Here is a 12,158-nt window from a genome sequence, read left to right on the forward strand (position 1 = left end):
TCTACAAGAAATATTCTGATGCAAATTATTAATTTATACTTCAAAAACTTGTATTTACACAAAAAATTTCACTAAAAATCAAAATTCCTTTTTCGAAATGTTGACTTTGTCCTTTCTTTATAATTTAATTGATTTTTTGAAAAATCATTTTGAATATATTTTCTTTCAAATGCTTTTCTCTCTGAATATCCTTTTCCTTTCTTGCTTTTAATCAAATCTTTATTAAATTGACCAGATTTATGAGTTCCACCATTTTTATGATATCGCTGGAAGCTGCTTAAAGTCGAACTCGATGCTATATTTTGAACCGACTTCGAAATGCTCTGATGGAAAAATTGCTGTTTTAGTGATATTTTTGATGAAAACTGACTATTCTTTATGCTTTCATCGACTTTTTCTTCCTTGAGATGAAATTCATCTCTAAATGAATCTGGCAAAAGAAGTTCAGGAGGAATACATGGACTCATAGACGGTGAAGGAAGCGAAAATGAAGTTGCTGTGGAAGTTGAAGATTCATCAGTCGTAGACCTAATAATTGAAGAACGAGGCCTCTTTGTTTTATGATTGGTCTGGTCAATATTATCTTTTTTCACTGTTTTGTTTTCTTTGATATCTAATTTTGTTGTGAATGGCTGAAGAAGATTATTTTGTTTATGCGAAGCCAAAGGCATAATATCAGAGGTCAGAACTTTTCTTTTCTCATTCATTTTAAGGTTTAATGGCATAATTGATTTTTCTGTGTCAAAACTTGATAAAATCTCATTTGTCTTAACTGGACGTGCATCCGTCTCATTACCCACTTTTTTATTAATAAGTTTTCGATTCCTTTGATCTTCAGGAGATTCTATTTCTTCGATTATTCTAAATCTTCTCTTGCGCGTATTCACTGGAAAATCTTCTTCTTGTTCTTCAGAGCTTTCATTTTCTTCGGATTCATTTTCTTCTTTGATTCTGTCATTGCTAGGAATTGGATAGATCTGCTCAATAATTGGCCTGATGCTCTTTTCCTTTTCTTTAAAGGCTTCAACAAATGATTTCCCTTCAGACAATATTTCCTTTTTCATTTCCGACATTTCCCCATTTTTTATAGGTGTATCATACACATTTGGCCTCTCGCCATTTAAAGAATAGAACAGAACATAAGCCTCGCTGTGGAGCACTTTTGAGGCAGAAACAGCTCTCACGCGCGAGTCATCGGCTTCATACCAGTTGTTGTCAGGTGCCTTCACATACGCATAATAGTGCCCACTCCGCGTAGATGGACCGTCGTGCACAACGACACCGAAGAGATTATATTGAAAGGATGAAGCGGATGCTGGCAAATGCGTCTGAGACGAAGAAGAGTCAGAAGGTTGAACGGATTTTGAAGGAGAACGAAACGAAAGTGATGATAATTTACTTGGTGGTGGAGATGCAGTGTGTGAAAATGACATGAATGGCTGAAGATTCAAAGAGAGAGAAAATGAAATGTGCTTCTCAATCTTTTTTCCGAAACTGCGATCAGAAAAAAGGTGAAGTGAAGAGAACAGCGAATGAGACGATTGACGAGGAAAGAGGTTCATCTTTTTTACAACCCTTTCAGATCCCCTGCTGGGAGAGTGCACAATTTTCACCTTTGAAAAGCGATTTTTCGACAAATTCCTATCTTTGCTGCGTTGATAGTAGTCTTTTCTGTTGTTCCCCCCACCAAACAACCCCATTCCACTTTTTTTGAAACGCATTAATTGTAAGACAAGAATTTGAGGCGCTTCTCTGATTGTCATTTGCTTTCTAGCACAGGACATTTTCCCGCAACTTATAATTTCACGATAATCGGGTTCAATATAAAATATTTAAGAAATAATGATTGAAAAAACCTTTCACATTTGTATTGATTATCTTCATCAAGAATTTCTGCCTTTGTATATCGAGCTAAGCATTCTTCAATTGACTTGCAGTTTGTCTATCAGAAATATTCATACCATACTTGAAAAAATTTCCACCATTTAAAACTTCACACCAGTTCAAGAGATATGTCAAGAAATGGGTCAAATGTGTTTGATTCATGACCACATTTTGCACATCTAACCTGAGATTGAAGATATCCTCCAAATATTTGATGAATAACAGTTGTGGCTTCAACTTTAGGCGGTATTTTGACTTTTGTTTTTGGCAATAACTTTGAATGTGCTGATTCTAAAGCACCTCTGATAAATTCATGTGCATCTTCTTGCCTTCCAAGCCTTAATCCTTTATTAAGTCTTGGAAGGTTCTTAGCAATTATTGAAGGTTGCACACATGATCTTGCTTTATTATGCATTTTAGAGAATAATTTTTCAAATTCACAAAGAATGCAAAATGAATCGATATTACCTAAAAAAAAAAACCAAATTTCAACAAACTGAAATTATTTACACAAAATGTTAATACAAACAGCGTGAAGAATGCTCTTTTGAAAACAGCCAATTCAATAAAGGAGGAGTGTAAGCAAGGCATTGGAGAGAGGCATCCATAAAACAAGTTGCACCAAGATTCATCAATCCAGCACCTAAAGGATACTGAGACCCCCATCGGAGATAAGGCTTAAGCTTTTTTCGTTCATATAATTCTATTTCAGGAGGTAAAAACAAATTTTCATTTGGATTAAAATTTTGCTGTGACGAAAGCAAATTTGAATTTGTTGCATCCATTTCCTTTGGAACATGAGATTGTGTATTTGAAGAATCAGAAACAGTTTTTGAATGCTTTGGATTACGCAAAGATGAACTTAATTTATTTGTTTTTTCATAACTATGAGACGTTTTGTGAAGTGAATCAAATTCATGTTTGGCTGCTCGAATGCCATTTGTCAATTGTTGCATGTTTCTTTGCTTATAGATAAATCAGAGCCGTATTAAAACCGGCAGGTTGGAATTGATCAATAAATAAAATAATTTATATTTATATTATGGGCATGATGATAAATCACAATTAACTTGAATTTCGTTGAGCATTCGCATAATAGTTTTTTTCATTGCATTTCACCTTAATTGCTCAATAAAATCACACAATTGCAACAGCAGCATAACTTGATATGCACAAAGTGTTGTTGTTATCCTTAAAAAAACATTTTTGAAACACAAAATCGGTTAACTCAATTTCAAAAACAATGTCATCACACCTTTAAAGCGTACATGTAACCTTTCACACCCCATGTCTCGCCCCAAGAATTTTTCAAAATCCAATATTTTTTCTGCGTTTTTTCGTCAAATCCATATCCGACTAAAAGCATTGCATGATTTATATTATCTGGCACACATCCTTGATCTTCATAAATTCCAGAAGAGTAAGAACGAAACTTATAGCCTCCTGACATTACGCCAACACCAACAGGACCATGTTCAACAAGTGCAACAGCTAAATCATATTCACTTCCCTCATTAATTGTACGATAATCCTTAATTTTTGTTAAATGAGAACATTCTTTCATCACTTTTGGTGAAGGACATTTTAACAGCTGATCTTTATATGGATAACAACTTTCATCCATCAGACCGTCAGAATGGAGAGTATAATTGAACGAGTTAAACATATCTCCACCTTTACAGCCTTCATTTTCTAATTTAAAAGTTGTTACAAAAGAAAATTTATTTGAAACACTTACAAATCACACGAAAATCAGATGAGCAATCAATAATTTGTTGAGCTGACAATTGATTTGCAACTCCATTAGCTTTGAAAATAGCACCTTCTATAGATCCTGCAGAAGTGAATGCATAACAAGAGCCACATGCTCTAATTATAAACATTGTTACAAACAGAGCAAAACAAAAAGTCAAGCACAAAAATTTTTATAAAACATTCATATTAAATATCAAAAGATAAAATATTTAACCTTTGTCTCCTAACAGGTGATACATAACCTTCTTTCCTATAATCGATAGAATCAGGAAGTTCAAATGGTATGAAATCAGTTTTTATTCCAGTATTTCTTTTACGGTATTTTTTGGTCTTCAAAGTCAAAAAACGTCTTGAAAACTCTTCTTCAGACAAATCTGAAAATTCATTTAATGAAACTTCGAAAGGTAAATCTCCATTATTGTGTGACTCAACAAAGTTATAAGTTTTTTTCCATTGCATAAAAGATGAATAATTAAAATCGTTTGAGCTTTTTCCATGAAATTTATAATTCCATTTGTTATACTTGGTTATTAATTGATGATCATTTAAAGCATGAATAAATTGAATAACCAATAAACTTATGAACATAATAAAACATAATAATATTAAGGTATTTCATATTATAAAATAATTGAGTAATAAAAAAAAATTTCTTTTTTCTGAAAAACATTGTTGCCATTTTTCTAACACAAAAAATAAGCTCTTGCAAATAAGCACAAAACACAATTAATTATAAACGAAATTATTGAACCTCTCAAAATGTCCCACGAGAAAGTTAAGAATTTTTAATTTTTTCATTTTTTTTTTCTTTTAATATGTTATGAATAACATTGCAAACTTCTAGACAGCTACAGAAATTATGTTGGAAAAATTTAGGCAGAGAGTTCTTCAGACTAATACAGAGCTTCCAGTGACATTTCCTCAAACAGCTTCAGAGGTTTATTCTTTAATTTTGAATTCATATACATGACATCTACATTGTGACAAATTTAAATATGCATATTTGTTTTTTATATTTAAGCTTTCACCTTTTATCCCCTTATCTTCATTGGGGTATTCGAAAGAGTCTGTATTTCGAGATAAAGATAGAGCTCAAAGGCAAATATCAGCCATACACGAACAGCAAATACATGAGAATGACAAATTACAAAATAGAAAATTCAGAGTTGACCCTATACGAAAAACAAGAACGAATGGAAGCTCGAGGCTGTGCTCAATACAGAATAAGAACGAGTATTTTCTAACATTTTCAAATTACGAGGGAAACAATCACCAAGAGACGAAAATTGAAAGCGGATTCGTTCCTCAGGGTATTTCGATTCCTTCAAGTACGACTTCATCTTCAATCGCAATGATTGCTCCAACTTCAACAAATCGTTCATCATCTTCATCGTCATGTACACCTCCGCCTTCACCTTCGACTCCTGGAGGAAATGATCCAGAAGAAGAGGCATATAAACTAATGCAACTGGTCGATGAGAAAAATCAAGGAGTTTATAGGGAATCATTTAGAGAGTCTGCATATAAAAATTCAAATAAAAATATGAGTGGAAAGCAATATTTGTCAAACAAATCACTTTCATCTTCTGTTAAGCTGGACGCAACTTCATCAACAAATCAGCAACATGATTCACTTTCGCAAGCCAACAAAAAACATTTTGCGTTTTTGTATCCGTTTTCTCAAATTGCACGAGGCAGATCTCTTTCTCACAGTATTTGCCATTCTCATTTTTATTCTTCTTTTTCATATCTTTTTTTATTGCTTTTGATTTTTTCATCCTTAAAAATTCCCAATCTGATCATTTCATTTCTTCCTGTTTTTCTTTCACTCTGCAGGTTTGACTAAAGTGCCAAGCGAACATAGTGATGAACCAGACAGCCAGTATTGTATCACTTCTTCTGTGTCAATTCCCCGTCCGCATGTTCTGCTGCCTTCAAATCCAAAATCTTCGTCTGCTCATTCCGCCCTCCGCCGCCGCTCAGCCACGCCATCGACTGTCCCTTCTTCCAACATCGTCATCACCAACCCTCCGTCAAAGCGGTCTCTTTCTGATCTTCTTTCGCAGGAGAAGTTGGACATCTCGTCGTCGCTTTCTCTTTCTTCTTCTGTTTCCATTCCGCTGTTCGGAGCATACAACAGGCGGCAGTGGTCTCTCTCGCGCATCATCCAGGGCACACCACCACCGAATCCGCCAGCCCCACCTCCAGCGCCTGGGATGAAGAGAGCGTCGAGTGCAGCACACGCAACAAGAGAAAGGCGAACAGAAGCTGGCAGCGTCTGTGCAGATGCAGCAAACGAGCAGAGAAGAAGGCAGAATGAGCGCCGTCCCCACACTTCAGCATCAGAGACACGGGCAGGACAAAGTGTGAGAAGGACGAAGAATTCTATTCCTTTTCCCTCGTTCATTTCACTCCACTCAACACTCACACCTTCTCCCTCTCCGCAATCTCTCGATGAGCTTGTTCCGCTGGACACTCAGCTGCCTCCTTCTTCGACAACAAACCTCTCTTCTCTCTTTGCACATACACCAACTCCTTCCTCCACACCACTGTCTCCGTTGCTCGATACAACAGGGTTCTCCTCAACATCCCTTTCGCCATCACCTTCTCCTTCCAGATCTCTCTCTTGCCATTCCTCCTTGTCACCTCCTCTTTCACACTCTTCTTCTCCGACTCATCCTTCGACTCAGCCTTCTTCTCAGTCTCAATCACGTGCATCTCTTTCAAAGGCTGAACTGTCTCCTTATCCAACACCGCCACCTCCATCGCTTCTCAATCATCGCTCTTCCCACCGCCCAGCCAGCGCCAATCCTCTTGTTGCTCGGCGCTCTCTCGAAATCGACAAAGCAGAAATCGAAGAGATGTCACAAAAGGCAGACAGCGCTGCACAACAAGTGACACACGCGAGGCCAGCGACAAGCGGCGGAGGAAGACAAGGCTCTGCTTTGTGGATGTCAGAAGAGAAGAAGCTGCGCTTTGCACAGAAAAAGAAGGAAAGAGACGAAAGGAGGAGTGCTGTGACTGATCTGCTCAGAAGAGGCTATCTGCTGAAGGAAGGGAACTTTGAGAAGGAGAAGGAGAAGGAGAGAATTCGGAATGCCCGAGTCAAGAAAGACATCATAGATAGGCAAGATGAAGAAGCATTTGAAAGAGAATTGGCAACACGATTGGAAGAAGAGTTTGGGCAAACGCAGAGTTTGGCCTCGTCTTATGACAACTTTGACTCTCAATTGCAGTCATCTCCACAGACAAACACGCCGCCCACACCTGATTCATCTCCCGTCACACTCACACAGAGCCATCTCTTTCTCATCCCGTCGACTCCAACAGAACTGCAAACGATTAGTTCGCTGCTTCAGACACGGCAAATCAACATGCCTCGACAATCTTCTCGAAAAGGTGACATGTTCAGTCGCACGTTGGATGGCAAAGACGAAAGAGGTACAATCAACGACGAGAAAGCTGATGCAAACAAAGACGAATGGATTGGGAATGAGAAGCATTTTGTTCCTCCTTCGGCTTCTTCCGTGTCACTTGCACCATTCAAACGAGAGCAGTTTGAAAGAAGTGCATCTGAAGAGCACTCAGAGCAATACGGCACGAAAGATTCAGATGTCCACACTCCGCCTCAATCGCAGTCGCCAGCACTCCACTCCAAAATATCAACACCTGTGAAGCCCCAACGAACAGCCTCGCGTCCCTCTTCGGCTGTTCCCTCGACTCCTCAGCGGCAGCCTCCCAATCAGCAGCAGGCAGAAGCAGTTGACTTGTTAATGACACACTCTCCAGTGTCTCTCCATCCGCGTTACATTTACCCACTTTCTGCTGAAGACACACTCGCAACATACCAAGCAAACGAAGGCGAAGAGCCGCTGTTTATTTCTCCTACTGTCTCTTATCCGCGCCCTTCTTCAGGAAACCCTGCAGCCAAACTGATTCCGTCGCAGGAGACGCTGATACACCCGTATTTATTCATGACAGACACAGAAAAACTTCAAATGAAAAAGAAAGTGTGGCACTCAGCAGTCGAAGACATCTCAACGAGCTATCAAAAGAAGACACCTCAAATTGACAAGACGGAGACATTCACTAACAAAACCGAGTTTGTTGAAGGCAACTCAACAGAAGAAGTCAAAGAACGCCAACTTTCTCAACCGCATTCTCACAGCGAGGTTTCATTGTCTTTGTCAGAAGACCAGACGACGCTGACTATTTCGTCGATTGACGCAGACTCTTTGAACAGGCGCGGTGCTTGGGGCATCAGGACAAATGCAACAGACACACTGCGGCCGAGCTCATCTGATTCTGCCTTGCGAAGATCTTCTGCTGCAAATGGAAATGTCTCAAATGCAGCAGCACTTTCCTCATCAGTGGCATCAAAAGGAGCAGCAGCGCGTCTCTCTCTGAATGCAGGTGGAGGACTGCTGAGCACAAAAATGCCCATCGGAGACAGCTTCCGTGTGATGCAGCCGCCAACCGAGTTTCTCGACTCTCCACCGAATTTCAAAGTGCACAAGCCACGCAAAAGAGACCGCCCTTCGTCTGCTGCACCTTCCGTAGAGACAAAAGTCAGAAAATTCACTCCACAAAAGACACGCCCTTATTCTGCTATGAGCAACCAGATTGCACCATTAGCAGCGCCTACCTCTTCTGTCTCACATGCAACTGAACAACATACTTCAGTTCAATTCGAAGAATCGCCTTCTTCTTCAACTCCTGCATCATCGCCCTTGCTGCTTGCCTCTTATTCTGCATCTTCAGAAAGCAGTCCTTCAGAAATTGAAGATCTGTTTCCGCAGCCGGAAAAATCAGAGTCGCCAGCATTTGAGCAAGCAAAAACAGTCAGTCAGCCAACAGCAGAAACAAGTGAAAGCACAGCTCTTTCAACAGATGAGCCAACACCATCTCCATCAAATGAACAACCAGGCAAAACAGACAACACAAAAGCACCCCAAAACGAAAAGACTCCTTCTGCTGTCATTTCTCCTGTTGCAGTTGTTGCAACACGCCCGCCAATTCACAGAAATTTGGGGATGCTGTTTGTTGAAAGCGACATGTGGAGGAACAGCGATACCCAAATCATTCATGACAATCCAGATGAAAAAGAGACAGCAGACATTTCAGAAGACCAAACGCAGCTCGAAGAAGGAGAATTCAACAGAAAGAATGGCGAATCAATTGAACCAAAAGAAGTCACACAGACAATTGACGCATGGACAGTTAGTTCAAAACCAACCAGAAATATGAACGAATCAATGCTAAGTCAGACATTTCAACCCGAACCTTCCACTTCTCCTTCTTTTTCGGCTGAAGAACCCAGACATCCTGCTCAAGTCTGTCTTTCATGCTCATCGAAGCCTTTATGCGAATCAACACACGCAGCAACCATCTTACAGCTGAAGGACCAACTCGCAGCAACATACAACTCTCCACCACAATTCCAAAAGAGGAAGAAAAAAAAGAAGCAGCCATTTCCATTTGGCACTAAACAAAGACGCCCTGCATCATCTCTTTCACTGTCAACTTATTCACTATCGCCCACTCAGACACGTTCATCGTCATCTGAGAAGAGACCCCAGACGCAGGCATCCAAGAAAAGATCAACCAAATCACCTTCTTTTTCACCTCTCCCAATCACTTCAACAAGCATCACATTCATTCCACCAACATCTCAGATATCTTTTCGCAGCACACGAAAATCATTCGATTCATCTCAAATTATTCCTCCTTCCCCAAACATTCGCCCTCCTTCTGCAACGGGTGATCTTCCTGCTTCTTCCATGTCACGCCCTTCAACTGCTTCTTCTCTCTCCAGACCCGATCGCCCTCTTTCTTCAAAGGTTCGAGCTTCTATTTCCACGCTTCAATATTCTCCAAAGCAAAGTTAATTTTTCTGAAACTTATGAGTTTTTTTTTATCTTTTTGTTTGATCAATTCTCAATGATAAGCAATTGTTATATTTTGCAATTTCACTACTTTAGATGATTTCAGTTATTTTATTTAAAAACATGTAAATATGTATGTTTAACTATTTTTTGAAATTGTTTGGATATGAAAAATAGAAATTATCAGCACAAATGCTAAAATACATCCAAAAAACGTAATATGCGGAAGCGCAGAAATTTGTCGAGAATTTTTCAGCAGTTTACTAAATTGTTCAGCACAAAAATCAATTGCTTCAGTTGAGCATTTTTTAGATTGAAGCTTTCGAATAGCATTCAGTTTAACTGTAATAGCTTTCCTTAAAGTATTGTTTACCTTAATTTCTCCGTTCAATGAAGATAATATTTGTTGATTAATTTTTAATTCATGAAGATTCCTCTTTTGACTGGTAATTCTTAGCAATGTAGAGAGAATATCAACTGACTGCTTAATTTCAGCATCAGAAAATGTAATATCACTCATCTCGAGCATTGAAATAAACAAAGAAATATCGATTCTATGAGAAGCAACTTTTCCTTTCACGTCAACTCCTCTTTTCGAAGCTTTTCGTCTATATTGAACTTGAAGATATCTCGGCCTCAATTTTGCAATTGCAAGTCTTCCATCCTTTCTGTAGCAATTTGTTACTTTGCTATTATTCATTCACTCAACTCTTTTTTATCATAGATTCATCTTTTCCAGATTATTGATATTTAGTTAAGGGGCGCACATTGATTTTTTCTCATTTTTTGATAACAAATAACAATCTTGTGAGATAAATGAATAAATTTTGTCATAATAATCAACAACTTCAAATAAAATGTCAAAAAAATCACTTATGCAAGAATAATGCAAAATACTTTTTACAGGTTACAGGTCAACAATTAGAAATACAAATTCATAGGATCTTGAATAGTTTAAATAACTGTGTAATGAAATTTATACAACTCAAATATTACAATTGCTTAGACAGTTCTATGGTGGCAGTTGCAAGCACCCATGCATCCTTTTGAAGCATGGAAAGATGGATCAAGGCACATTGATTTGATCAAATCATCAGTGTAAATTGTTTCTCCCTCTTTTTTGCCCTGTTCCTTCATCATTTGGGCATATTTCTCATCCCATGGGAATATGTACTGGGTCAAGCCAGTTTCCTCCCTCATCACGTCGAATGTGTGTGCAATTGGTCCTTCAATCACAACACCGCCCTGTTCCAGCTGGTGATGATATGCTTCAAATTCTTTTTCACCGGCAGTGTAAATGCGTGTGGCTCTGGATTAAAAGAAAAATTAATCATTAATATAAAAACGAAAACGGTTAGTGACTTAACAAACCCTTCAGCCAATTTAGCTGTTCTCAGTTCTCTCATGATATCTCCAGTGTTCTTTTTGAAGGTAGCCAAGTCTGTGAATGCAGACACGTCAGCAGCAAAGAAGAAGTGGCCCAACTCAATTGGTCCCGCGGAACCATCGGCCTTCTTTCCGTAGCAGGCTCTTAGGAAGTTGGCTGATGACAAAGCAGCAGAAAGAACTTCCACCACAGTAGCATAGCCATATCCTTTGTATCCAGCTGTCTCTTCTCCAATTCCTCCGAGAGGAGCCATAGCTGCTTCTCCCTTTGTGAGCATCTGAAGAACAGCATCTGGATCTGTAGCTGGCTTTCCATGTGAGTCAATAACCCATCCTGAAGGAAGTGTCAGTCCATCTCTTGCATATTGCTCCACTCTTCCACGTTGAGCAATTGAAGTTGCGCAATCAAGATTGAAAGCAAACTCTGTTCAAATTCAAGAATGAGAAATGAAGGAGCAATTAGATAAGATAAAATTATATAAAAAACATACTCTCATCTGAAGGGAAAGCAAAGCAAAGTGGATTTGTTCCAAGCATATTTTCAACTGCAAATGTTGGTGCAATTGATGGACGAGCATTGGTACCACACATACCAATGCATCCTTGATCAGCTGCCATGGATGAATAATATCCAGCAATACCATTGTGAGTACTGTTTCTCACAACAACCATTCCCAATCCATTTTTCTTTGGGGAAAAAAAAATCAATTTTATAAACAATTGATTTATTGTTTCAAACCTTTGCTTTATCAATTGCCATCTGCATTGCACGTTTTGAAACAACATGTCCAAGACTGTTATGTCCATCAATAACAGCAGTTGTTGGAGTTTCTTTTTCAATAGTAATTTCAACTTTTGTGTTTAAAATTCCTTTCTAAAATTACAATATGACAATTTCCACAAAGAAAACGATTGTGTCAAACCTTGATACGATCATAATAAATAGGCTTGCATCTGCCAACTCCATGAGTATCGTGACCACGTTTGTCGCTTTCAACAAGAACATCAGCAGTAATTGCAGCGTCCTCTGGAGCAACACCAACTTTCACCAGAACATCGCGCATAAAGTTCTCAGCTAATTCAAATGGACAAATATGCTTTGCCTACATTAAAATTAAATCAATTAAAACACAAAATATACTCGAATAAAAAAAGTTTAATACCATGTCAGTTCAATAGATTTGATCAAACATAACATTTAAACTTTGTCAACAATAAAATAATGATAAAATATTTCGAATTTGAAAT

The 12,158-nt window shown here is 38.5% G+C and overlaps 3 protein-coding genes across 3 annotated transcripts; 1 reads left to right on the top strand and 2 right to left on the bottom strand.

Annotated features, from left to right (window-relative positions):
• MONOS_8520 (putative cysteine proteinase) lies at positions 1-3,178 on the bottom strand. Its single transcript, XM_067878938.1, has 5 exons — positions 3,140-3,178; positions 2,414-3,075; positions 2,000-2,352; positions 1,857-1,942; positions 1-1,794 (listed from the first exon to the last, which is right to left on the bottom strand). Exons 2-5 carry the CDS (start codon positions 2,838-2,840, stop codon positions 72-74), a joined length of 2,589 nt encoding a protein of 862 aa, XP_067719729.1. The 5' UTR covers positions 2,841-3,075; positions 3,140-3,178; the 3' UTR covers positions 1-71.
• A 1,220-nt stretch (positions 3,179-4,398) lies between these two features.
• On the top strand, positions 4,399-9,666 carry MONOS_8519 (uncharacterized protein; the record flags this gene model as incomplete). Its single annotated transcript, XM_067878936.1, has 4 exons — positions 4,399-4,413; positions 4,484-4,576; positions 4,661-5,351; positions 5,476-9,666. 4 exons carry the CDS (start codon positions 4,399-4,401, stop codon positions 9,525-9,527), a joined length of 4,851 nt encoding a protein of 1,616 aa, XP_067719730.1. The 3' UTR covers positions 9,528-9,666.
• Positions 9,667-10,283: 617 nt separating this feature from the next.
• Positions 10,284-12,103, bottom strand: MONOS_8518 (putative Ldh family oxidoreductase). The gene is made up of 6 exons (XM_067878935.1): positions 12,074-12,103; positions 11,834-12,013; positions 11,650-11,784; positions 11,402-11,597; positions 10,896-11,334; positions 10,284-10,833 (listed from the first exon to the last, which is right to left on the bottom strand). The coding sequence occupies exons 1-6, from the start codon at positions 12,074-12,076 to the stop codon at positions 10,527-10,529; spliced, it is 1,260 nt and encodes a 419-aa protein (XP_067719731.1). The 5' UTR covers positions 12,077-12,103; the 3' UTR covers positions 10,284-10,526.
• Between the last annotated feature and the right edge of the window lie 55 nt (positions 12,104-12,158).

The sequence above is a fragment of the Monocercomonoides exilis genome, assembly GCF_001643675.1.
Source record: "Monocercomonoides exilis strain PA203 chromosome Unknown scaffold59-495361, whole genome shotgun sequence".
Taxonomy (NCBI): domain Eukaryota; phylum Preaxostyla; order Oxymonadida; family Polymastigidae; genus Monocercomonoides; species Monocercomonoides exilis.

Excerpts from the sequence above, each read along its gene's own strand:
- MONOS_8520 (XM_067878938.1), bottom strand. The coding sequence starts at position 2,840 with ATGCAACAATTGACAAATGGCATTCGAGCAGCCAAACATGAATTTGAT. Across the intron at positions 2,353-2,413 it reads AAAAGAGCATTCTTCACGCT|GTAATATCGATTCATTTTGC; the intron begins GTTTGTATTAAC and ends TTTTTTTTTTAG. Across the intron at positions 1,795-1,856 it reads AATCAATACAAATGTGAAAG|TTGCGGGAAAATGTCCTGTG; the intron begins GTTTTTTCAATC and ends TGAAATTATAAG.
- MONOS_8518 (XM_067878935.1), bottom strand. Across the intron at positions 11,598-11,649 it reads TGGCAATTGATAAAGCAAAG|AAAAATGGATTGGGAATGGT; the intron begins GTTTGAAACAAT and ends TTTTCCCCAAAG. Across the intron at positions 11,335-11,401 it reads TGCTTTCCCTTCAGATGAGA|AGTTTGCTTTCAATCTTGAT; the intron begins GTATGTTTTTTA and ends GAATTTGAACAG.